The sequence below is a fragment of the Scardinius erythrophthalmus genome (assembly GCF_964197995.2).
Source record: "Scardinius erythrophthalmus genome assembly, chromosome: 3".
Taxonomy (NCBI): Eukaryota; Metazoa; Chordata; class Actinopteri; order Cypriniformes; family Leuciscidae; genus Scardinius; species Scardinius erythrophthalmus.
In genome coordinates, this window is record NC_138223.1 from 14165889 (window position 1) to 14190349 (window position 24461).

At 37.4% G+C, this 24461-nt stretch overlaps 2 protein-coding genes across 5 annotated transcripts; both read right to left on the reverse strand.

Moving 5' to 3' along the window:
• Positions 1-961: 961 nt before the first annotated feature.
• cfap97 (cilia and flagella associated protein 97) lies at positions 962-14284 on the reverse strand. Of its 3 annotated transcripts, none has more exons than XM_081361770.1 (5): positions 14134-14284; positions 6680-7625; positions 6309-6598; positions 3787-3934; positions 962-1508 (listed from the first exon to the last, which is right to left on the reverse strand). In XM_081361770.1, the coding sequence occupies exons 1-5, from the start codon at positions 14281-14283 to the stop codon at positions 1417-1419; spliced, it is 1626 nt and encodes a 541-aa protein (XP_081217896.1). In that variant the 5' UTR covers position 14284; the 3' UTR covers positions 962-1416. The 3 variants fall into 3 exon arrangements, with proteins under 3 accessions (XP_081217896.1, XP_081217897.1, XP_081217898.1); XM_081361771.1 differs by lacking the exon at positions 14134-14284 and adding an exon at positions 10572-10883; XM_081361772.1 differs by lacking the exon at positions 14134-14284 and adding an exon at positions 9117-9487.
• A 611-nt stretch (positions 14285-14895) lies between these two features.
• Positions 14896-24461, reverse strand: ufsp2 (ufm1-specific peptidase 2). 2 transcript variants are annotated; one of them, XM_081361773.1, is made up of 12 exons: positions 24281-24461; positions 24001-24079; positions 23687-23873; positions 23547-23607; positions 23048-23202; positions 22689-22881; positions 22087-22233; positions 21002-21166; positions 20600-20724; positions 19357-19433; positions 17612-17736; positions 14896-17294 (listed from the first exon to the last, which is right to left on the reverse strand). In XM_081361773.1, the coding sequence occupies exons 1-12, from the start codon at positions 24281-24283 to the stop codon at positions 17208-17210; spliced, it is 1404 nt and encodes a 467-aa protein (XP_081217899.1). In that variant the 5' UTR covers positions 24284-24461; the 3' UTR covers positions 14896-17207. The 2 variants fall into 2 exon arrangements, with proteins under 2 accessions (XP_081217899.1, XP_081217900.1); XM_081361774.1 differs by having other exon boundaries at positions 23687-23870; positions 24281-24354.

Below are 24461 nucleotides of genomic sequence, written 5' to 3' on the forward strand. Positions count from 1 at the left end.
ACCAAATACAGAATTTGTTGGGGTCAGTAAGATGTTTTTAAGACATTTTGTAAAGAAATCAGTACTTTTATTCAGCAAGGATGCATTCAATTGGTCAATAGTGAAAGTAAAGGCATTTATAATGTCACAACAAGATTTCGATTTCAAATAAATGCTGTTCTTTTGAACTTTCTATTTATGAAACAATCCTGAAAAAAAAAAATGATTTTCAACATTAATAAGAAATGTTTCTTGAGGACCAAAAACAGCATATTATCATGTGACACTGAAGAGATAATTAGCATATTAAAACAGAAAATAGCTATTTTAAATCATATAAATATGATTAATGCAGCCTTGGTGAGCAGAAAATACTTCTTTTATAAATCTTTTAAAAAACAAAAACTGACCAACCCTAAATCTTTTTTTTTTCAACGGAAATATATAAATATTTCAATTTCATAATATGATATTACAATACAAGTGATTATAAAATTATATTACATATTATATGGCTAATATATTATAAATTATAATCACCTTAAAAAGTATTAAAACATTACTTGATGTTGAATGCACATTAAATACTGATCTGTAAAGAAATATATAATGTAAAGTTGGTTTATAATACTAGTATAATAGTAATAGCCCAGTAAAGGCTAGTAACAGTAACCAGTTACACTAATGCGAGTCAAACAACATAGCAGTGTCTTCCACAACAATGACTACTGTGCCAGTCTCTGTGTTTGCATAATAACCTTGTTAGTCTGCTATGTGTCAACAAGTGTCAGTCAGTCTTTTCAAAAGCAATTTAAGAGTGACAGGTGAATGCCTGGCATTGTTACAATGATTGTAACAGATGGAACACTGTCTAAGCATGTGTGTCACTTCATATCAGCATGCCAGCTATTCAAGTGTCATTCAGCTGGGTCAATAAACAAACCACTTTTACTTGCCAAATAATGGAACAACACTGGATATTATCATAACTAATAAAGCATTTATTTCACATGAAATTTACAGTTTCCAACAGATGTGTTGTGTAATTAATTATTCTGATAACAGCAACATTGACTTTAAAATTATACACAGCTTATATATATATATATTTTTTATGCGTGTAAATTATATTAAAAAAGGTTTACTTCTGAATGTCTCAGAAAATGGAATGTCACACTTTATTGTCCCCAAACAGTTTAGATTGTCTCCAACAAAATCTAAAATGTATATAAGCCACACATTTTTAAGTAATTAATGTCATTAAACATTTAGCTGTGTAGATTATTTAACAAATATTACATTTTTATATCACTCCATATCCAGACAAATTAACGTGAGCTCAAGCAGTTCGTCCAGAATGTTTCATGTTGTGACCTACAGTCATATTTTCTACTTACAGTTAGAGCAGAACATGTAAAGTGAAAGGGATTTTGAGGATCAGGACCATGCAGGACGTGGTGTTGCCCTGTTGAGTTTAACGGTTCCCGGTCTCGCTTTGTGAGGACTACTGCCAGGTCTAGAAGTCTTCCCTGTGTTCATGGAAAGACAGGAGTTGCACTATTGTTAGGACTGTTCATTAACAATTTTGCATTAAATGTTATGCATGCAGCTAATCAACATGACAGCAGTTGTCTGTGTTCAAATACAGTGGCTAGAATCCTGTTTATCAGTAAATAATGGGGAAAGACCTACCTAACAGTTAATAAAAAAATAAAATAAAAAAATCAGATACTTTTCAATTAAAAGTAAAGTCAGTTGCACAATTAAAAGTAAAGTCAGTTGCAATGGCAGATTTTAATTATCACTGAAACTAAACAAGTAAAAAACAACTCATACAAGCGAATCACATCACAAATGGTAAATAATAATAATAATTATTATTATTATTTTTTTTATATATATATATATTATAATATATATATATATATATATATATATATATATATATATATATATATATATATATATATATATATATATATATACACATACATACATACATACATATATACATTTTTTTTTTTTATCATCTCAGAGGAGTTGGATGCAAACTGAATGCACTATTTTGAATAAACAAAAAGTATATATCATGAACAGCCGAAATAATTCGTTTATTATTTCTGGAATCTGCAACACAGCTGAATATGAGCTGATGTAATGGTGATGACATGCAGACAACTGAACATGTCTTCATTCAAAGTGCCTCATGCAAACTTCAGCTTAAAGGCACACTATGCAAGATTTGTACCTTAAAGGTAGGGTAGGTAGGATTTTTATAAAAAACTTTTTTTCAAATTTGTTTAAACTGTCTTTATATACCAATACATAATTAAAATGTAAGTGCTCTGAAAAAGAGAGTATAAAAATCGAGTGACTGTAGTCCTTTTAATCTGCAATAAACACAGCTCATTATTTCCATTCGGGACGAAACAATTGATTGGTTTGGGCGACTGTCACTCACTCTCGCAACCATGGCTACCACCCCTGTTGCAAGATCTGCCCATATGCGCGTGCACCCGTTTGATTTGAGGAGTGCAAGAGGCGCGGAACCTACGAAGAGTAAAATTATGGCAGAGAAAGAGCATTCAAAATTCAAAGCACCTGCATATGCAGTCAGCGAAGGCAAACAAGGCAAAAACTACTTCCTCGGACCCTGGTTGCCCGCACTCTTGAACGACCTCCTCTGCTTCGCCCTCGACCCCGGACCTGTCCTCGAACCGACGATGTGGTACTTGTCTCCGGAGTGTAGTCTTCATTAGAGTCAGCAATGTTTTCATCATGGAAACTCGCAAAACACCCTATATGTTATGAATCTTACACGAAATTCACCTTCATCACAGTGTAACTGATGGTAATGGAAAAACGTGTATCAATGCAACCTGTTTTTAGCTTTGCCTTGTAAATATAGCTTGTTACCTATAAATATAGCTTGTTACCGAATCAAACAAAGTATATTTTAAACTTTACCAGTATCGATATGCTAGCTTGATAGTGAGTACTAAAAGAAATCTTATTTGTTTATATTTATAGTGATAAAGTTAGGTATTTTATTACATGTGATTCTGACATGATGTCACTGCATGCACTGCACTCCTTCCTCTCCACTCGTCTCAGGTAAATAAATGTCGCATTTACCCTTCCAGCTGAGCCTGAGCGTTTGGCATCGCGCGTTCATGTGTTTTTGGGGCGTGGCTTTGGAAGGAGCTCAGAAGGGAGGGGGTGGAGTGAATGGAAATAATTAGCTGTGTTTACAACAGCCGTGAGAGGTCTACATACACTCGATTTTTATACTCTCTTTTTCAGAGTACTTACATTTTAATTATGTATTGGTATATAAAGACAGTTTAAACAAACATGTTTGTATTTTAGAAAAATCCTACCTACCCTGCCTTTAATATAACAGCTTCGAAATCATTTCGATGGTAAACAAACTCATAGTAGGGCGAATCATCCCGATAACAAAGCAGGGGGATGACGCCGCTGGCAAACCAGCAATGCAAGTTTGAGAGGTGGCGCCCCGACAAATCTCGCGAGAATCACGGCTTACTTTACGGCACGACGTCACATACATCAACAACATATGAAGCAGCCTCTATGGAAGACACTAGCACGCATTTCAGACGTGAATCATGGCAGACGACGAAGGAAACGAAGAAAGCGCGTTCGCAAGAGACGGCTCTGCGTGAGTGGTATTTACGACAGTAACGTTAAATACAAGTACTCCACAGCGACTCTAGGGGTCGCTGTTTGAGAAAAACGGAAACTGCATAGTGTGCCTTTAAGTTTGTGTTGTGTGTGTGCATATACCAGATGTTTTGGTGGACTTGAGTTTGACCGGTGGAAGAGCTGTAACGCTTGTTCCCATGTATCGGCACTGCTGTTGATAATCAGAAAGCTGCTCATCTCGAGTCATACCAGGAGTGGGCTTCACAGATTCTAGACGCTTCAGGAATGCCTGAAAGCACAAATACTTAGGTCAGAAATTTAATTCACTTCCTGAACTAATTTGGGCTTGCTGAATTACAACATGAATTATTAACATGTATTATTATTAACATGCTGGCCAAGAATGCCAGTTATATAGGTTGTCCAAAATCCTTATGGAAAAAATTATAAACAATAAATAATTAATAATCTATTAATAATAGTTAATTAATAAAATAATGGATCCAGATAATGGTTGAAAATAAAATAAAATAACATAAGACACTAAACACTGATTTACATAGATTTTTCATTATATAAAACATTAAAACAAATTAAGGAACATATTAAACAAAAAACAACAATATTAACAGCATTAATAGTATAATAATACTTATTCATTCATTGTTTTTTAACAGAATTGATTTAATTGTTTTTTTAACACAACCATGTTAATGTAAATTAAAATTCCACAATTCACATAAAATACAATTATTTAATCATTACTAATGAATACTGCCATACCGTAAAAAAGGTTTACAATATACTACAATAATAATAATTTAAAAAAAACTATTTTTGTGCGCTTAAAAATGTGCACAAATTTTCACAAAAATACCACAATGGCCCTTAAAAAATTTCCTTTTATTTGGGATGAAATATGACGGATGAAAATTCTCTTCACAGTTTTTTTGTGATTCACCCTAAAGCTAAAAGCTTTCAGACATCTATGATCTCACAATCACTTGCCTCAAACAAGACGACCAAGAGAGTAGTGTGACTACAACTATGACCTCTGAAAAGCCACAGTGAACCATTGAGAATAAAAATAACCTGTGCACAAGGATCAGAATGTCACAGGCTGTTATGCCTCCGTATGCTGGTACAAACACCCCTTTGGAAACCACTCAGTAAGCAAAGCCCATGAAAAGAGCTGGGACTGGAAATAGAGTAAAGGTGAAGATAGAGGTCAACTCGCTCAGTGCTCTTAAAGAAAGAGAGAGACTGTCTTGTGTTCCAGCATTAGTTGCTAGGTAGTAAAATGCTAACAAGACCTGGAAGAACATGCAGTCTGAGTCACAGCTCATAATCCCTGCTTTTGTTGATTAAGAAGTATTTTATTTTCATTTTCCTGTTTTCTGCATTAAAAACTGACAGAGAGGATCTGACTCTGTAAGGCTCTGTGAGGGTGACCAAAAGAGAGAGGGAGCGAGAGAATATGCATACGTAACAGTAAACAAGCAAGGTTAAGAGAGCACAAAACACAAACACACATTATGTTGCTTCCAAAAGCACGGAGCCAGAGAGATCCTCATTTACTTGCCCTCCTTCAAATGTAATTTGAAGAGTTGCATAATACTCTCTCTCACTGAAGCTTAGATGAGGAAAGCACGGGGGTGAATTCGGTATAATGTCAAGACCAGCATGTGCGCAAAACTGCTTCCACCTGTCTCTTCTCGTCTCAGTCAGGTGGCCACTGTCTCTCTGCTTTCACTGGCTGTGGCTGACAGCGCCACCTAACCCATGCACACTTTCACAGAACACTTAAATAAACACGCACACAGAACACCATTACATGAATGAATAATATCACCAAAGAACATCTGGTGATACATACTGGGGCATCTGAGTAGAAGAGCACTGTAAAGGACAGAATCGAAACATACATCATCTGGGGTTAGGAAGATTTCTTATATTTTTGAAAGAAATATCTTATGCTCACCAAGGCTGCATATATTTGATCAAAAATACAGCAAAATACAATTCAAAATAGCTATTTTCTATTTTTATATATTTTAAAATGTAATTTATTCTTGTGATGACAAAGCTGAATTTTCAGCATCATTCCTCCAGTCTTCAGTGTCACATGATTCCTAGGAAATCGTTCTAATATGCTGATTTGGCGCTCAAGAAACATTTATTATTATTATTATTATTATTATCAATGTTGAAAACGGTTGTGCTGCTTAATATTTTTTTGTGGAAACCATGGTATAGCATTCGTTGATAAATAGAAAGTTCAAAAGAACTGCATTTATTTAATATTTGTTTGTAACATGTCAATCTCTACGGTCACTTCTGATCAAATTAATGCATCCTTGCTAAATATGATAAATTTAAAATAAATAAATACTTGCTAAAATAAATACTGACCCTAAACTTTTGAACAGTAGTGTCCATGCACATGCTCATCATGTGTACACCTAAACACACAATTTCTTCCTTGACTGAGGCCAACAATTAATGAAAGCTTCTCTCTTATAATAGGAGTTGCTCTCAGTGTGATTAAAATTAAAATCTAATCTAAAGTTAAAGGGGAGTTCACTGCATAACTAAAAAGATAGGGAATAACTCCCTCTAGTGGAATGAGAGAAAATATTTTCTAGTGAAGAATCTGAACTGACCAGGTTTTCCTTCTGGATTCGCTCTTGCTCTCGTTGTCTGTTGAGGGCGCTGTGGTAAAGGCGTATAGCTGGTGCACTGCTCCTCCGACTGCTGGTTTTGGAGGAGGCGGAGCTGCCGCTACGCGAACTAGCCGTGGAATGGGATAGTTCATGTAATAGCCGCTGATTCTCCCGGTCGATCTCCCATACCTCTTCATTTGAGAAGGAATAGTTCTTACGACTGCTGCCAACACTGCCAGGGCTGGAGACCACAAGTGCTCTGTCTAATTGTTTCTCTACTTTTAAAAACACTGCAAGGGAGACAGACAGACAGAGATTCTTGAGAAACAGCCAAAACAACAACAAAAACCATCTCGATTCACGGTACAAACCTGATCCGTTCTCTCCTTCAGAACTTATACTGCCCTGACCGTCCGAATCATCATTCACAAGCATCTCCTCAGCAACTCTGGGCTGCTGTTGTTGAACATCTGCTGCCAATTGTTCAGAGGGCAGAACAACATCAATGGACTGGGAAGGACTAACATTTGGTGTCGAGAGTGGGGTAACATCAGTGACTGTGTCATCAGATTCTGCCACTTCTTTTTGTCGCTCTTTCTGGTTAGCTGAACCCACCCGATGATGTTTCTGCGGGCGAACAGAGCTTTTCTCGTCACTGCTGTGTGAGGACTCCGGATCGGATGATGACGAGTGGCTGCGGCTCAGCTTGTGGAATTTACCAGCAGATTTTTTAGGTGTTCCATGGGACAATCTCTTATGTTTTGTTGATCTCACATCGTCCTCACTTTCATCGTCACTATGATGATATCCATCATCATCATCATCACGGTTAGCATTACCACTGAGTTTAAAAACAGCATGCTTCTCATCCAGCTCTCTTTCCTCATCAGACGAGTATGAACGCACACTAGATCGGCTGTTGTTCGTAGTCCCTGTGCTCGTGACACTTGGGAGTTTTGAGGAGCCTTTGAGAAGTACATCACTACTTTGTCGTTCTCTTTCATTTTCTGTCTCTTTACTCCGTCCCAGTCTGCCCTGCTGGTCTGAACCATTCTCCAATCTGGCTTTATCTATACTGTTCCTCCCACTTTGAACTTCACTCCCTATCTGATCCATTGAAACATGGGTCTCTTTTCCTGTTCTCTCATCATGTCGTTCTGAGGCCTTCTGTTTATTGAGCCGCCCATTCTCAGAACCATCAAGTCCATTAGCTTCACAGTCACTGTCAAAGAACGAGTGGTCAACTTCTCCCTCCAACTCTTTGGGGCTGTACATGTCTGTAGTGTGTCTTCCAAATGTGTCCTCATTCAGTGGAACCTGGATAAAAAAGGAAAAAGAAGCTGCAGTTGAAAAACTTTTTTATATACCACCAACTGTTATTAATTTGAATTTGAATTTATTTCAGGATAACACCTTGAGATGTATCATCTCATTTTCAAGGGGGTCCTGCGCATTTGTACAAACACAATGGTTAATCACACAGTACATATATAAAAAAAAAAAAAAAACACAGATACAAACATATAAACAAAACAATACCTCGCTCACCTGCCCTTGCACCCACAATTAACATAGCACACATATTAAAGTATATTGACAAATAATCAGCCGCATGCATTAAAAAACTAATGCATCAATTATCGATATGCCTTTATTAGGCTCAACATGTGGAAAAATGAGATGTCTGAACTATTTCAATGTTTTCTAGAGCTGTGGTTCTCAAACCAGGGGGGCAGGGCCCACTACAGGGCCTCAGCAAACTAGAGGGGGGCCACATAAGGTAACTTAAAATAGATTTAAAAAAAGAAAAAAAAATCATTAAAATAAGCCTAAAAAATACAATATTTCTTACTTCAGTGCACCCCCTTCAACAACTACGGTTGTAGAACGGTAGAAAAGTTTCTACTTCTTAGAAAAATGCATATAGATTCTACATAGGCCTAATTATTTCATAAATTTGTTCTAGTTATGCCAATATTTTAAAATGTTTTAAAAAGTATTTAAAAAATAAATAAAAATCTTATCCTAAATCCTTGTCAAGGAAATCATGAACAAGAAAAGGCATTGTCTTCAAATATTATTGTGGATAATTTGGAGTCAAAAATGTGGAGAACCAGTTTTAGGGATTGCTCTTTTTTTTATGAGCGCTAAAATACAGATTAATGCAAAACCGATATACTATATAGTTAGTTTTTAACTATTGTTTTGTTTCAGTTTGTTGAAATATTTGTTATTGTCTAAGTAAATCATTAAACAATTAACGTTACCACAATCACTTGGAATACTTATATAACGTTAGTTAATAATAATAACAACAACACGGACAAGACAATCACAATGATTACAAAGTGGTATGCTTCCGAAAAGAATTATGGAAAAATATTTTATCATTTATCGGTACACTCATATTAAGAGGACTAATAACCGAGCAGAAATGTGTCAATATCAAACCGATCATCAGTGTATCTCTTGTGTTTTAGCATTAATCAAAACATCAATACGCTTGAGACCTTGCAAAGCTGTTAAGGTAACGTTAACGTTACCAGGAAAAAACTCAATTAACACTCTTAAAGCAGAGGTGCTCATAACACACACAGACACACACAGGGGACATGTTTCTATGACAAGAGAACCAAGCAGTTGGTTTAGCAATGCTGCCACAGACATTCACATTCAACAGACTGGCGTGCATATTAATGTGCATATGCTATTTTAAAAACAAGACCATAAAACTGTGTAACGTTACATATGCATAACTCGAGCACGCCCACGCAAACTCATACAGCTAATGCAGTTAGCAGTGCCTACCTTTTGACATTACAACAAAAACATGCGGGACCGCGACACTGTCAGGCGAAGTCTCCAAAACATTTTAATTCACTTTAAATCTCCAAATGCTTTTCAGAAAGATAAAGGTTGAAGATAAGAGTTAAAACGGACTATTTCAACTGTTCAGCTCGCTGCACAGATGAGTGTGTGGGCTCGATAGATACGGTAACTAAGTGACGTCATTTCCTTAAATATTTTGGCGCCGCATCAGAAGAACGAGTCTGCGTTTAAAGGGATAGTGACAGAATTTTCCTTTTTGGATTAACTATCCCCTTTTTTTATCCCTTAATTCCTTCGCTAACTTCCCTCCATCTCATTTACTCAGATGTACGTCATTGCTTACGTTGCACGAGTGCCCACTACTGGCGGAACGCCATAAAGCCCTTGATCACTTGGGAATCTGCAATGGAGCTGATTTATTATTTACCGATTTTTTTTTTTTTTATCAATACAAACAAATATTAATTATATTCATATATTTATTATAACATTAAAAAAACACACAAACTAAAAATATAACAATACAATAAACTATAACTGTGTTTAAAAACAGTCATCTTAAGGTAGCTACAAGTATTAAATGTAATTAAATGTTATGTTGGGTGAGGGCAAATTAAGCACTAACTGCTGTGATGTCAATCATTGTGTGGACTAAAGGATCTGCCTGAAGTGTACAGCTGCGTTGGAAATCGCATACTCTTGGTTGCTTATTTTCAATAATGTTAAAGGGGACTGCTAAAAAGTATGTTCTATATAGAATGAATGTAATCTGGACTAGGCAACTACATTAGGCATTATCACGTGACCAACCAGCATCAGTTTCGTTGCTTCACTACCATTCACAAATCCTCTCCCGTGGCCTCGTGGGATAGTAAAGTGTCCATCGTTTGCACACTTCAGAATCTTGCCGTAAGTAGTAGGTTATCCCGGTACTTTTTGCCTACTCTTTTATATGAGTACTTTCGTCACGTATATGTTTTTTTGCCTACTGTATAGTAGGGAAGTATGCGATTTCGGATGCAGCCTAGGAATAGACCCGCTTCCTCTGTCAAAATCGAGAGGTCGAGCGTCTGTCCAAATAAACTTCTCTCGTCCACTTGATGAAGTTGAACACATTTCAAAATGGCGGTGGGGATTCCCCCGAGGGGAATTACTTAGGGAAGTTTTCAAGTGTGTTTTAAAGTGGAGTTAAACGCAGCCCGAGAAGAGAGAGCGAGGCCGTTTATGTATTTTCGCTTTTTATGTATTACTTCTGGCTAACACTTGCTGATATATGGCAATGCAATCAATTAATTTAATGTGTTTTTAATGTCTTCCCGTTTTTACACAGCTATGTTGTGACAACTATTAACCCTGGTTCTCTTCGGTCATATTTGGCCAAACATTTTTTTGTTTTAGAATTTTTTTTCTTCATCAGAATGGTATGAAACTTGCCTTGCAGGGTCTCAATGTCCATACTATCCATCCTAAACAGTATGTGAGATTGAAATAAGTGTGTCCCAATTGCATAGGCTATGTTGAAAAGAGTATGCCAGAAGTCCCCGGATGGTCAACTTTCGAAGTGTGAACAGAGCCAGAGAATAGGGGTTATGCGGAACGCCCAACGTTCGAACCGGAAAACGGGTATAAACATTTCCGGTTTGCATTACCGTACGCATCGCGTGATTTTTTTTCCCAAACCACTTCAGCGGAAATCCCGCCCTGATTGCCCTACACCAATCACTGATCCCTAAACCTACCCGTCACAGATTGCCTACACCAAACACTGATCCCTAAACCTACCCGTCACTGTAACCTGAACCAATTAAATAGGCTGCAGGGCGGGATTTCCGCTGAAGTGGTTTGGGAAAAAAAATCACGCGTACGCATCTGCAGCGGTAGGTGATCTCTGAGGTAACTTATTTTGCGCTTTTTTTAGAATACAATTCTTATTTCTGTTTTAGTTAAAAAGTCACGAATGCTTAAGTATCAGAAAAAAACATCTAGATATAATGGATCTAGAACCAACCAACCACTCTGACAGAGCCTGTCTACGGAGAGCCTTGGCACTTCCTATTAGCCCCAATGTATAAATCTTGGTTGCAGTTCCATTAGAATTCCACTGGAGGTGATCGCGAGCGAGTGCAGACTGAATGGGAGTCTATGGGGCTAGACGGCTAAATGTGTCTCTTTCACCCGATTGCCGTTGAGAAATCTCAGATTTTATTGTAGGTTTTGCAAGTTCAACATGGGTTATAGGTCGAAAGTTGAATGAACGAGTACTTATTTCTTTTCGATTTCTTACAGGTTGAGTTGTTGTTGCCCATAACACGCTAGCATTCTGCTAATGACGTCAGCATTCTGACGTCATTGACATTTTAAAAGACTTTTTAAACCAAATAAGTGACTCTAAAAAATCTAACACCCAGCAATGTGTAATTTCTTTGCATCTCCTTTCGAATACAACATTCAAATTACTAGACAAAAAATTATATCCTGAGAAAAGTGGATTTTGAAGGTTTTTCGCCATAGACCTCCATTCATTCTGCACTCGCCTGCGAGCGCCCCCGCATGGACAGAGACGTGTTACTGCAGCCAGTCCAGAAACCGGAAGTAAGCATAGAGTGCCAATTCTCTTCCTATTAGACATTCTCTGGTGTGAATCCATGCTCACCGTAATATTACCCACAACCCATTGTGCTTTGGAACTACAAACACGAGTAGAAAGTGTTAAAACACTACAAAACATGGTGGAAATGAGATGAATATCTAATTTATTTTAATATCTAATAAAAATCTAATTTGATATGTTTTGGCACTTACTGAACACACACAAAACATGAACATAATTCGAAAAGGTTAAATGGTCCTAATGCATTGGAAATTAATTGGAAAGGAATTTCATCAAGTGGAAATGTTTGGTATTGCGCCCAAACAAAATCTTACTGAAAGCTAATTTTTTGAGATATCAACCTTTATGGCTTTGATTTCCTCGCAATTTTATAGTAAAACTTGTTTGGGAAAATATATAGCCTATTTCATATAAAAATTGCAAATAGTATTATTGTTCATTTTTCATAACAATAAACGAAAAATTCTATACCATTTTTAAAAACATTTTTCACTTCAGCAATAATCTATCAAGTGGCATCTTTAAAAAGATACCAAACTTAAAGGAATAGTTCACCCAAAAATAAACATTTGTCACCATTTACTCACCCTCAAGTTGTTTTAAACCTGTATGAGTTTCTTTCTTCCGTTGAACACACAATAAGATATTTTGAAGAATGTTGGTAACCAGACAGTTGACAGTAGCCATTGACTTCCACAGTATAGGGAAAAAATACTATGGAAGTCAATGCCTACCGTTAACTGTCATGAATGACTGAACAACATTATTAAATTAATATCAATAAATTCAAAATAGAAAAGAAAATGAAGAGCAACAATTAAATGCAAGTCAAATTATATACTTTCATTAACTAATTTTCATTGTCTAATATTGTTTGGACTAAATATTTTTTTGGACTAAATCACATATGCTTTCATTTAGCCTAGTTGGTGATGATGTCAATGACAAATCAACCATCTCCACATTAACCCTCTGAGCTGTATTATCTGTTTCATTAAGCTGTTAAACAAGCATTGCCTTTGTCTGGGATATTATAATACGTGACAACTGTGCATGTTTAATGATGCTCATTCTTAAAGTAGGGCATTGCGCTAAATTGTGGGCGTGCAGCACATAACATTCCCTCAAAGCCCCTTTCATGTTTACTTGGCACAAGTGGCATGGAAGATGATCCATCATCCTCACACCATGCAAGGCCAGACTTGCAAGTCCACAATCCCTATACAGATTGCCACCCTTTGCCATGATTAGCTATAATAAATTTGGCAAAATATTTACACGTGTACATGACCAGGTGAAGGATAATGCTGAACAGTGCCACACTGCAACAGCAGGTTTACATTTATTAAGATTTTATATTATGCAAGCTGTAAGGTTTTACCCTTTTAGTTTTGTTCAAACTCATTTGTGATGCAATGTAGGCCTATTGTAATTCTGCAGAAAATAAAAGAGTGTTGACATAATTTGGGAAAGCAGCAGATGACAAATAACCATAAACTCGAAAGCATGAAGAAAAAAAAAAAAAAAACCTTAATTTCTGAGAACAACCCAACAAAATCATTGGTGTAATTTGTCTCAGTCCAAAACTCACTTCAATTTAAAATGACCTGTAGTTTAGTTTTTTTTCTCAAATAAGATACTTTTTTTTTTCTCGGAACACCACAATGTAAACAGTGGCATTATTAAATCTACTTGTTAAAAGCAGTGTTTCAAAGTATGCAGTGAATTGATGAACAAAGTGCCTACGTGTGGAGCTGCACACAGCTTGTTCGCGAGCCGTGGGCGGATTGATGCATAGCCACGTGACAATGATTGCCCATTCTTGATTCTGATTGGTCAGCATCAAAGAACCATGTGGTGTAAATAGCTTTTATACTTCTGCATGTGTGCTTGTTTGATTGTATAACACTGATGTTCAGCAGCGGAATAGCTGTCACGCCAAACAAAACTTTCATAGCCTACCGCATTGTTCTTTGTTGAATTATCCAGACAACAGCTATGTTTTTACTTGAGACAGAGTCGGTAAGTCAATGTAATTAAAATACTATTATGAGTAAAAGGAAAGCGCTATGTTTAACCAAGTCGCTAAAAATGCTATGTCAGAGATTTAAGAGAATTTAAAAATTATTTCATAACGCGCTTTAAGAAAATCATAATTATTTTGGTTGAAACGTGGTTTCATTGAATCTCCATTCAGCAGGACTGTCCTAGTAATCTTTTTGAAAGCGGGTTTGCTGTGAATGGTTTGAATGGTCCGGGACACGGACAGTCTCCTGCGCATCTCGCGGCATGCGGAGGTCAGGCTTTCTGCTTGCTTTGGCTGCTGCAAACCGGTGCTGATGCAAACCAGCAGGTACGCTGTCTCTAAAACATATAAAAACCCACCTTAACCCAGCGGTAGTTACTTGGGCTTCTGTTGTTCACCATGCCATTCTTCTCTGTGTTTTTTAAGGACGCAACTGGAGAGACACCCATAAAGCAGCCAGAGCGGGCAGTTTGGAGTGCATCAGTGTGCTGATGGCGAGTGACGCACATTTCGAGTAAGTGCATGTGGGAAGTTGGATATTTCCTCCTCCTAGCGTTTGTTTGACAGAGAGAAACCTTACCACAGTAGCCTATTTGCATATTACAAATTAGTGTTATGTCGTTCTTGCAATGCGGTACATTTAATGTCTTTAAACTCAAGGTGGAAATCATAGTTGACCTATCACAATTAGCTTATACGCTACGTGAAGAACATAGGGTGCTTCAAATAACTGAACCTTTTTCTTGAGAATAATTTTAAATTGTTTACAGACGTTTTATGGTATTAGATTGTCTCACTTTTAAATATTTCATTCTGGTAGGTATATCAAAATTTGCAAAAAAAAAAAAAAAAAAAAAAAAAACTTAAAAGAACTAGGTAGGTTTTACTCTAGCGCTCCTCTAGAGACTCCATCTCTCGCTTTGAGGGGAGTGGTTAAGCGTTTCCCAACCCAAGTCCTCAAACCTACGTCATCAGATAATTCCAGACCGGAAGTAACTTTTCAGACTTTGATTAAAGATTACGACGGCAAACAATTTTTTTTCCTTGATTCAACTTGCACGGATTACTTGTTCACCACAAGACTAGTAATATGTGCTAACAAAGTAAATAGGGTCAATTTTGATTTCAGTTGGACTTTAATGCATCCTTGCTAGATACAATTAAAAAATTATTTAAAAAAATCTGGTAGACTTCTAAGCTAACTTTTCTTTTCCTGTCGCTACTATTGTTTATATAACCAAGCCACATGCCCAGTTAATAGTTTATGTGCTTGAGATTGTCCCAGTGCATATCTTAAAGTCTGGAATACCATATATTATAGACATACACATGCATGTTGATTTTAAGAAGTTCAAAAAAGCTTAAACATATCAGGAATGCTCCATTATTTACCTGTTAATGCAAACATCATCCTCAACAACAGTATTCTTATGAATATGAACACTTTTCCAATTATAATTTTTTTCCCCCTTCTGTTCAGCATTTGTAACAAAGCTGGACAGACCGCTGAAGAAATCGCATGGTCTTGTGGGTTCGAGGAATGCGGGAGGTTTTTAAACATGCATCGCATAACACGGGACCTGAAGAACACTTCATCATCACCTCTCGCTGAACGCCATGTGCTGAGGAGCACTCTCGCGGGACAGAAGAGAGGCCGCGCAGGCTCCAGTGCTCAAGACGGGAAGAAAGCACGGGACTGGTGATCAATGCTCTCAATAAAGAGAGAGAATTTCAAGTAACATATAGGCTGTTTATCCATTACCGGAGTGAATGGTAAACAGATGATGTTTCAGTACGCCCTCAGAGTCTGAACTACCTGTGGACATTTGGTATTGAGCTTACTGTAGCCTCAACAGTGAAGATAAATTGATCCTGTTCTGGGGTCAGTGATTTGGGGTCTTAAGTTCAAGCGGAATCACTGACACTGTAGATCTGCTCAGAGTGGAGTGTGCTTCACACACATATACCTGCCAAAACAGAGCAGATGGCAATCAAGGCAAAAGCAGAGCATTTTCTTTAAAGGTGGAGATTGCAACTTCTGGGGTTCTCACTGGAAAGTGTGCAACATTTAACTTGGATCACATACGTCTTATGAATCAATCATATATACCCTTTCTGGGTTTTGTGACAGTCAGTCGGGGACCGCAGAAATAAGTGGATATGAATGAGCAAAACAGAAGGCAACTGACTTGCTGCCAAGCTTGGCTAATCAAGACATTCTTTATAAGGCTAGATTAGTTGTTAAAGTATGTGACATTTTTGGTCTATATAAGGTAAAACATGACTTAAAAATGTGATGGCAAATATTAAAGGAATATGTGACATGCTTTGACAAACTGTTTTTGAAATGTTTTAGGAGTTTATTCCATGATATGAAAGAGATTTTAGCTGCTGTTCAAGAAGGTTCAAAGATATCTTGTGAATTTGATGTATGAGGAACTCGGGTAGTTTGAAGGATATTGCAGTATGTCAACAGTTTTTTTTTTTTACACAATTGCAAGGACCCAATTCTCAAAACTCTCTATACAGTGAGCACAACAGCAGTCTATGTGGGCTAAACTGTTGATAATTTTCCATTGGCACAAAATTCAATGACTACTACTTTCAAATTACTTTTCTTCTCACACTTAGACACAAGCACAGCCAAAACCCTTTACCTACAGGCCAATTTGTACATTTAAATACTTTTTTCAAAACTTAACATAATACAAAACTGAATAAGGTATAACATTTTACTATAGTTACACCATATTGAAATATATTACAATTGTAAAAAAAAGTGTTTAATTACCATTTATACAAAAGGGGGAAATAATTTTGTACTGAAATGAAAACATGGACCATTAAACGTATACTGCAGTGAATCCTAAACAGTAGAGATATAATTCTTGTTCTGTAAAGGAATGTTTTAAAAGAAAACTATAATGCTACCTGTTAGTGTTTTTTTGGTCATTGTTTTATGCGTAAAAAAGTGTGTTTGTTGGGTGAAACCTTTGCTAGTGTTCTGGAAGACGGAGTTCATTTGAGGCATATACAGTATGAAGTGTTTTGGTATTAGTGCATTTTGGATGTGAAAGTAACTGCTGTGCTCAAAAAGTTGGTAAAGAAAACTTAAGAGTTTTGACAAAAAGACCTACTGTAAGTACTGAAAAATGTGTCCTAGTGATTGTATAAAAAAAAAAAACGATCACCCATTTACAGCCTGATTGTAAAAATCACATGAGACTCAATCAATGTAATTTTTAGCGTGACTGAAAACGGATGTTAAAATAGGCATGAACGTTTAGAACATTGTAAGGAGGACAATGGGTAATAAATGATAAATCACTTTTTACTGTGACATATCGCTTTGTATTCATTAAAACAATGAGACTTCCTGTGAATCCATGGACTCGCAGGAGGAGTACGAGTGAATAAGTGTCATGCACGTGACTCAGATGGTCTTTGGTCTCTGGGGAAGGCAGAGGTTGTAATAGGCATTTTGATCCCAGAACTCTGGCCCCTTCCATCCACACCATCCCTGAAGGAAACGCACACATTAACAAATGACCTACTTTAAAAAAACACTGAGCTATCGATTCACAAATGATATAACTCATAATACACTAACGTGGGAGCCAATGTAAATAGGATATTAGGGAAGCTCTAGGTGCAGCTAAATCTGTCAGTTTCATCAAACACCATTTAAACAGTTGCTAATACCTGAACAAGTGATGTTTTAAACCACATGTTACACGTAAAATCCCATCTGTGTCTGGATATAATGGAAGAAGTAGTTTAAGTAGTTTGTTTTTATTAGGACAGGCTAGACAGATGTAGTGATGTTGTCACATGTACCTTGTCAGTGATGGTTTGCAAGTCCTCTCCACCAGTATAGTGAGGGTCCAGGATAAGAAAGCGTATTTGTCCAGAGTTCTCACTCCAAGCTACGCCTAGAATAGTGTGTGCAAGTACCCCCCCACCTGGTGAGAAAGAATTACCAAGCTTTAACATCCAAAAATGTAAAAAAGCAAAACGGTAAATTGCATAATAAAGACAAAAAACACGTTTTTTTTTCTTCACATTTTTGAAAGGAACATCTTATGCTCACATTTATTTGCTCAAAAATACAATTGAATAACTTTCTATTTTAAAGGTCCCATGACATGCTACTTTTTGTAGGCTTTAATATAGGCCTTAGTGGTAGTACTGTATCTGAAATCTCTTTTCAAAAATTCCCAGAATTTTTGCTTCCAGTCCCAGAATGAGCCCCATTTAAATGTTCCAACAGGCCGTTTCGGTGTCTGTAGCTTTAAATACTAATGAGGAGGAGAAAGGTGGCGCAAGGTGGAGGGTGGGTGTGGCCTTGACCATCTTGCGCAACGGTACCGTGGCGTGCATGTTTACGTTGGATATAGCAATGGCACGAGGACACGCAGTCGTTCAAGCATTTCAGTTTGACCCAGAATCTGATCCGGATGGAGAAGCAACAACTCAGCGGTTCCAGCAGGACGTTTCCAAATGGTTAGTTTAAAATATTATGTCTGGATACGGTACTTTATTCGGATGGTTTACAGTTATTATCATGTAGCTAACGCTAACCTACTGTTGCCTTTTCATGAGAGATCTGTAACATCTGTAATTTATCTTATTACAATTACATCATCAAGCTCTGCGATCTTGAAATGCGGATATCGCGCGCGCCGTATAACCAACAGGAAAACGGTTATCCAAATAACAAAGAAGTGTACAACACTCGCGTTACAGTGTGTATTCACACACATAAACTGCATGGCTACATAGCTAATGTGACAGCCACATTCTACGTGTAACAGTCTAGGCAAACATAAACAGTAAAGCAACACACTTATATATCATTTGTTGACTTACTTGTCCGAGGTGTGTAGCTGAGCCAGAGAGTGATCCAGACTTTAGTTTCAGACGTTCAGCAAGCCCAGCTCTGTATTGACCCTTCGGTGTTCATTTGTAACGTTACATCCAATTATTGAGCAATTGTTATGCAGCTTCGCTCGCTCAAAAGCCATGATATCTCTCGTGGACAAACTAAAATCGCGCGCGCGCGTTCCTACTTCCTAGCTCATTTTCCCATGGGCGGAAAATATTCTCTGGGCGGGCAAAGCAGAGACAGGGGAGGTAACATTTCTCCTTATAACGTCACAAGGAGGAGATTCAAGATCAGCGCGATTGAGCTTCCATTTTCTCAAAGGCAGAGAAAGATAGCAAAAGCTCGATTTACACCGATTGAAATTTCTAGAAACTTGGGGACCATATACAGGCTAGGGGAACTCATATTAATGTTAAAAAAGCTCAGAAAGTGAAAATTTCATGTCATGGGACCTTTAATATATTAAAAAAAAAAATTCCTGTAAAGGCAAAACTAAATTTTCAGCAGCCATTACTCACATGATCCTTCATAAATCATTCTAATGTGGATTTGGTGCTCAAGAAACATTTCTTATTATCACTTTTGACATGTATTCCAGATCAGAAGTTGATTATGATAATATAATTTCTTTGAGGAAAAACCTTGCTCCCATTCAATCACCAGCTGAAGGAAGGCGCTGGAGATCATTTTAACGCACCAATCATGACAGGAGTTCCTTCAGTCTGGAAGTGGTTGGCCAGCTCTCTGCCCTTGGTTGCCAGCTCAGATCCCTGACTTTAACAGAAAGACAAATCAACATTTTTTACAAATCAAGCCATTCAGACACTTTCATTGTTAATTTAGCATCAGCTTTAGATGCTTAAAGTCCCCGTGAACCGTAAGTTGCAAACGACTTTTCTCCAGTGTTATGACGTATTTCCCAGTGAAACGGAATATTGAACAGAGGGCAGGGTTTTACTCTAGCGCTCCTCCTCTCCATCTCTGCTCATAGCAGACTAACGGTTTGAGGGGAGTGGTTACGCGTTGCCCAAACCAATTCCTCAAACCTACGTCATCGGAGAAGGTCCTCCAATGCAGAGGGGAGGGGCATTTTCAGATTTTGATTAAAGATTACCATGGTAAAAAATTTTTTTTTTAAATATTTTCTTGCACGGATTAATTGTTCACCACAAGACTAGTAATATGCGCTAACAAAGTAAATAGGATCAATTTTGATTTCATGGGGACTTTAAGGCTGGAATACATCACACGACTTTAGCCTAGATTTTTGCCCCGATTTACAGTCTAGAACAGTTGAAGCTAGTTACAGAAAGTCAGAGCCAAACTTTGAGCAGTAGGGGTTGACTGATTTCACAGGAAATCAAGTATTATACGATGGGCAAAGACTCAAATTTATTAACTTCATACTATGATTCCATTCAGCTGCAGGATATCAAACGTGTTTATTATTATCAGATGATTTTAGAACACATATTTTTGTCTTTTTTTATATGTTTCTGCATTAGTTTTTGTTGCATTTAAAAAAATCTGGTAATGTTCCTCAGAAGTTCAGGTTTCACAGACAGAGCTTAGATTAAGCCATAATTAGGCTTTAGTTCAGTTAAGACATTCAAGAAGCTTTTATAAACATGCCTTAGAAAAAAACATTACTGGTGTGCATCTTGATTCAAAACAGATATTTTAAGATATGTCAGTGCAAGTTGCTTTCAGTTAAAACAGCTCAACATGCATTTTATTCTGTGACTAGTCTTAAGCTTTGTCTGTGAAACTGGGGTCTAGCGTTTTAAAATTTGGTCAGATTGACCAACTTCCAGGTTTTAACCAAAATGCATAGCTCACATGCATCTAATTTTTCAGAATCCACCCCAACATAACCTGCCCATTATAAAGGAAAAATGCATAATCACCCTAAATAATAAACATACAAAACCTCTGTCTACCTGACAAACAAGATCTTTGAGGTGACACCCAGCAGTTGGTTAAGGACAACCTGAACTTCAATGGAGCCGATCCACTGACGTGAACCCACAAAACGTGGCTCTTTATCCCCAACATCCACAAGAGCCTGACAAACCAACAAATGTATAGATTATAAGGGCGGTTCCTCTTTAATCCATATAACAAGACAGCATAACTTTAACACCATCCCATATAACAGGGGTTCTCATCTCTGGCCCTCGAGGTCCACTTTCCTGCAGAGTTTTGTTCCAACCCATATCAAACACACCTGAATAAGCTAATCAAGGTCTTCAGGATTACTAGAAAGTTACAGGCAGGTGAGCTTAATCGAGGAAATTTGACCTGGAGGGCCAGAGTTGCCATACAGTGGCAGTTTTGTTTACCTGCTGGATCTGCGTGTGTGTGGGAACAGCTGTCTCCACATATCCTTGCTGCTGGAACCAGGAGCAGATAGTCTGAAGCGAACGATATGCACATCCCCAGCCATCATCATCCACACGATCCTGCATGTAGTGATGATAAATGTACACACCCTGTACCAGATACAGCTAGAGAGATAGAGAAGAAAAAGACAGAGTTTGATTTGTTAAACTTACTAGTATTGGTATCAAGAGATTTGGCACATTTTTAAAAGTGCTCATTAACATATTCAACCCCCTTTCATGGGGATAGTTCATGCACAAATGAAAATCTTGCCATTATTTACCTACTCAGTTACCTAAGTCACTACTCACAAGAGTAGTAAGTCCGAATTCACAGTACTCATGAAAGACTAGGCAAAAAGTACCCGGATGACCTAGTAATTCCGGCAAGATTTTGAAGTGTATACACTGGACACTTTAATATCCCATGAGGCCATGGGAGAGGATTTGTGAATGACAGTGAAGTAACGCAGCTGATGCTGGTAGTTCATATGACAGTGGTATGGTGAGTAATGTACATTCGGAGTACATTCATACTACACACATTCATTCTATATAGAACATATGTTTTTTAGCGATCGCAAATTATTTTATCAAAATAATTACCTACTCATAGAGAGAATGCAATTTTGGATGCAGCCATTTTACTTTGGTGTTTGTCATCAATCACATCAACCTGAGATGTCTAAAATTCCCATTTTTAAAGTGACCGAACCAAAAGTGCCTTTTTAGAATAAGTGCAGAGAGAAGAATCAGTGATTAACAGCTTAAATTGCCATCTGTTTCTCACACAAAATGCTCATATGACTTCAGAAGGCTTAGAAATAAAAAGTTTACTTTTGAAATCTAAGATGCATACTGGTGAATTGTTGTCCTATTTGGAGATTGAACAGACTCTTTATGGAAAAGAGCAGTGTGAAAAGTTTTCAAAATTATTTTTTTGTGTTCCACAGGTAAAAAAAAAAGAAAAAAAGTTCGGAATGACATGAGGGTGAGAAAATGAATTTAATTTGTAGGTGAACTATTCATTTATAGCGCAGTCTCACCTTAGCATCCTCGATGTTGGGTGGGTTCAGGTGTATGTGGGGATTGCGGAGATAACCGTCTTTATAGGCTGCATCAGGGAAATGAAAGGCATTGGCACGTCTCAGGTATGGCCTGTCACTTGGTAACTCAAACTTCCTGTGCAGATCCTGCATACAAAAGAAGCTAACCTGATATAGAGAACACTATGTGGATTTGTAATAAATAACAATGGTTAGGATAGAGATATTGTGCTGCCTCTACTAAAAGTGTTGTGCATGTACACTACCGTTCCGAAGTTTGGGGTCGGTATGATTTTTTAAATGTTTTTGAAAAAAAGTCTCTTATGCTCACCAAAGCATCATGAGATTTATTCGATCAAATATACAGTAAAACCGGTAACATTGTAATAATATTTCACAATTTAAAATAACAATTTTAATATATTTTAAAATGTAATTTATCACTGATTGGCTGCAAAGCTGAATCAACAGCCATTAGTCTTAATAGACATTCAGTCTTCAGTGTTATATGATCCTTTAGAAACCATTCTTGCATTCTTACTGAATAACTATTCATTTTCTTCCGACATTTTTGAATGGTAGTGAATCTGTGTTTGTCTTGCCTCTCTGATCGCCTGTAACTGGCTGTCCGGCACTCCTGCTGGGTAGATTACAGTGGTGAGTCCAGCTGGTTCAGGCAGTTGAAAGTGAAATGGCTGTGGCACCAGAAACGAGGAGCCCTTCCTGTACCGCTGCACCACCTCTTCCATGTCTGCTAACTGCTTCCTTAATGTCTCCACCAGCCCTGTACACACACTGGACAATCACACACACACACACACACACACACACACACACACACACACACACAAACAATCATTCTGATATTAGCATTAAAATCACTGCAATAAAAACACAACTTCCTTACAAACCTTACAGTTTTAAGACAACTTGAGACAAAAAAATAAATAAATGCACTCACGATGCCAGGCTCTCATCATTGGTCACAGACAGAACGCAGTCTAAATGCAATGGCATCTTCACACAGTGCTGCTGTGTGTCCACTCGGATGAGACTAGGAGCTTCATTCCCAGCAGGGTCTGTGACCTCAAACAACAGCTTCAGATTCACTACAGTCTAGAAAAAGAGAGTTTCTGTTAGAGTGACTGTTAACAGTCACCACCCTTCAAACAGTGCAGGGGTTTTCAAACTGCCAAGGGGTCCGTGAAAAGTTCAGAGAAAACTGAAACATTATGCAAATTAATAAAACCAAATCATATTTAATATCACAGATTTTATTCTATTTGTTTTATTCTATAGACTAGTCTGTAATCATAAGATTAATGACAGGTACTTTGTTACATTCTATGTTTCATATATATACATAGTTAGTCATGGTTATAGTTATATGGTTATAGGAAAGGGTTAACATCATATTTAGGGATCCAGGGCAAACCCCTGATCTAGCGAGAGGCTCTCACATGTCCAGATCTTTTCTTATCTTTCTTTTTTAATGTCTTCTTGCTCCCACCATCATCTGATCTGTGAAAAGTAACAAGAAAGTGTCTTAGTTTTGAGAAAAACTAGAAAGTGTATGCAGATACCAATACAGACCACTTACTCTATATACTGCAGAATGTCTCCACATGCTGATGCTTCTGTCAAGCTTTCCACGCTTGACCGGAAACCAGTGTTGGGCCATATTAATATTGGACTGTTACAGACAGTGAAAACAATATTTTTTGATGATACTTTGGATCGGAGGCCCTGAAAACTTTTTGATATGGTGCTTTGACTTTGTGAACCTGCTAAAAATAAAGAAAACACAGAGACATCTTTTTCATATCCAGCATAGTTTAGATATAATGCCTAAAAGACAGTTAAAAGTTCTATCCAATACAAACCCAGCTCATCCTTTTCTAATTTGAGACTCACCATTTGGATTGTCAAGCTGGCAAGCAAACTCCAAGACTCCTTTCAAACGAAAAATAATGGCGCACTCCTCTGAATAAACCTTAGGGGAATCAAAATACACACCATTAACTACTTAGGATAGAAATAATTGAGCTCATAGGTCTTGCAGTTCATTATGTATGTACTTCTTTCTGAAGCATATGTTGACAAAAGGCAAGTTCATATTATATTACCATAGTGTGCAAAATCGTTTCACGGAATACATATTTGTTTTGTTTTTTTTAAAAGAGAAGCATATTACCATTTTAATTCCCTCGATCAAATATCAAATTCAGCTGCTGTCACCAGCAGGCTGACATGTTTGATGACGTATCATACAAATGCCCACATCTTCCTCGTGTACTTGATGTCGCATCACAGGGAAAAGCCTCTTACTGCCCCCTGCTGACCTGAAAGTGACTGTTCAATGTGTAAACAATCCC

What these genes read in the sequence shown, in the direction of transcription:
- ufsp2 (XM_081361773.1), bottom strand. An exon ending in TCAAAGATCTTGTTTGTCAG is followed by an intron (nt 19,434 to 20,599) that starts GTAGACAGAGGT and finishes TTTCTGTTAAAG; the next exon opens with TCAGGGATCTGAGCTGGCAA. An exon ending in TGCAAACCATCACTGACAAG is followed by an intron (nt 17,295 to 17,611) that starts GTACATGTGACA and finishes CGTTTCCTTCAG; the next exon opens with GGATGGTGTGGATGGAAGGG.
- cfap97 (XM_081361770.1), bottom strand. Translation starts at nt 14,283, where the DNA reads ATGTGCGTCACTCGCCATCAGCACACTGATGCACTCCAAACTGCCCGC. An exon ending in TGAAGGAGAGAACGGATCAG is followed by an intron (nt 6,599 to 6,679) that starts GTTTGTACCGTG and finishes TCTCCCTTGCAG; the next exon opens with TGTTTTTAAAAGTAGAGAAA. An exon ending in GAATCCAGAAGGAAAACCTG is followed by an intron (nt 3,935 to 6,308) that starts GTCAGTTCAGAT and finishes TTGTGCTTTCAG; the next exon opens with GCATTCCTGAAGCGTCTAGA.